This window comes from Triticum aestivum, chromosome 2D (assembly GCF_018294505.1).
Source record: "Triticum aestivum cultivar Chinese Spring chromosome 2D, IWGSC CS RefSeq v2.1, whole genome shotgun sequence".
Classification (NCBI taxonomy): Eukaryota; Viridiplantae; Streptophyta; class Magnoliopsida; order Poales; family Poaceae; genus Triticum; species Triticum aestivum.
The window spans coordinates 430,082,918-430,084,690 of NC_057799.1; the positions used below are offsets into that span (position 1 = coordinate 430,082,918).

Consider the following 1,773-nt stretch of genomic DNA (forward strand, 5'->3'; position numbering starts at 1 on the left):
TGGTCATTGTTCGAGGAAAGATTAAATCAAGGCAAATATATTCGACAAGTACCTCTTCGTCAATTGTCCGAAAGTCATGCGGATTTAATTTGTGAACAACTCACTCCAAGCCGCCGCCCGTACAAGGTACTCCGTTGCTTCTGAAGAAACAAATCACCTCATCATCAGTTGTCCGAAAGCCATGCGGATTTGCCAATAACTCATTGTTCTGCCGCCAACATGCTTCCGCACGCAAGGCTTGGGCGTTCCTACATCATCATCGACCTAAAAAACTTCACTTAACCACAGGTGGCTCCCTCAATTCTCTAGAAAGTTTGAGACTCGTTTCTCTTGAAATTTCGGGACTAAAACAAGCTGAGGTGTTTCGAAGCCTAAATCACCATCCCTCTTTTATATTAGGAATATTTGTGGACTCTAATCTGTTGCCATTTATTTGGGCCAAGCATGGTTGTGCAAACAAATTCGATTGGACAATCCTGATCAATTGGCCCATCAAATTTTGTTCTAATTGAGCACATGTTATCACCGACCAGATTAGACACCCTCTATCTAATGTGCCATCTGTACTTGGCTTCTGGAACCTTCCTGTCATTAATGCCAACCCATCTACAAAAGCAAGAGCAGGGTCCTCCCAATTTGAGTTATCCCAGGGCATAATCGAACTCTCTTTCTCAGATCCACTGAACATTTTGAGTCGCCCACAGCATCTACCTCTCCTAGGCTACAACTTCGGTATCGGTCGGCGATGGCGAACCCTAATCTGACAGCCGGCTACGTGTTCCAACCCACCGGCCGTGAGCTCATCCACCACTACCTCGTCCCCAGGGCGGGGCTCGGCGGCGTCATCTTCCCCGGCTTCATCGAGGAGGGCGTGGACGTCTTGTCCTTGCCCCCGCGTGAGCTCCCCTTCCGGGAAAACCACATAAGGGATTACGGCGAGGTATGGGGCTTCTTCTTCGCGGTAAAGCCCGCCGGCGAGACGTGCCCGACGCCGGGCGCGGGCGGGTGCTGGGTGCAGTACGGCACGGAGAAGCCGTACTACGGCAGCGAGGGCGGCCGGGAGGCAGTGGCGTTCCGGCGCAGGTTCGCGTACCGCTACACGTGGAAGGGCGGGGCGGTATGGTCGCCGACGCGCTGGCTGATGAAGGAGTACCGGCTCAACAGGGACGCGGCCGCCTTCCGCCGCGCGCACGCGGACCCTGAGGCGTCGGACGTCGTCTTCGTGGTCCACAAGGTCTACCGGAAGCCGGTGCTCCCCCCGCCTGCCGACAGCAGCTCCAGCGACAGCGAGCAGGAGGGCTCCGAGCGCTCCATCGTGTTGAAGAGGAGGCGGTAGAATTATGCAACTGCATGTTGATTTCTTTAGAGTTGTTGTGTTTCTATTTCGTTTCATTTCAGTTGTGGTTTGTGCGCTCGATCTAGTTGAGGTAGATTGATTGGTCTGTTTCGTTCGAAGTGCAATGTAGTCAGCCTCCCTCGCAGCATCTGCCAGAACAGTTCGGAGGTATTATCACCGTTTCATTTTATGATTTATGTTTTATGTGGACGTGTGTCTTGGTCTGATGTCTTCCGATCTGAATAATTTGAGATTTTATGACCTATGTTCATGGTCCGCTTTGTTCGAATAATTGGAACTGGAGTAGTATTTAGGAGTAATGGTTGCTACTCCAGTTTCAGTTTCAAAATGGTTGGAGAGAGAGATATCAGTTTGAATACCACTCCAGTTTCAGTTTTACTATTTAGGAGTAACGGTTTCCAGTTTCAGTCACAGCA

General features: G+C 51.0%; 1 protein-coding gene across 1 annotated transcript; it reads left to right on the top strand.

The window, feature by feature from the left end:
• Positions 1–662: 662 nt before the first annotated feature.
• LOC123049506 (NAC transcription factor ONAC010-like) lies at positions 663–1,514 on the top strand. Its single transcript, XM_044472414.1, has one exon. It carries the CDS (start codon positions 746–748, stop codon positions 1,334–1,336), a length of 591 nt encoding a protein of 196 aa, XP_044328349.1. The 5' UTR covers positions 663–745; the 3' UTR covers positions 1,337–1,514.
• Positions 1,515–1,773: the final 259 nt, after the last annotated feature.

What these genes read in the sequence shown, in the direction of transcription:
- LOC123049506 (XM_044472414.1), top strand. Translation starts at nt 746, where the DNA reads ATGGCGAACCCTAATCTGACAGCCGGCTACGTGTTCCAACCCACCGGC.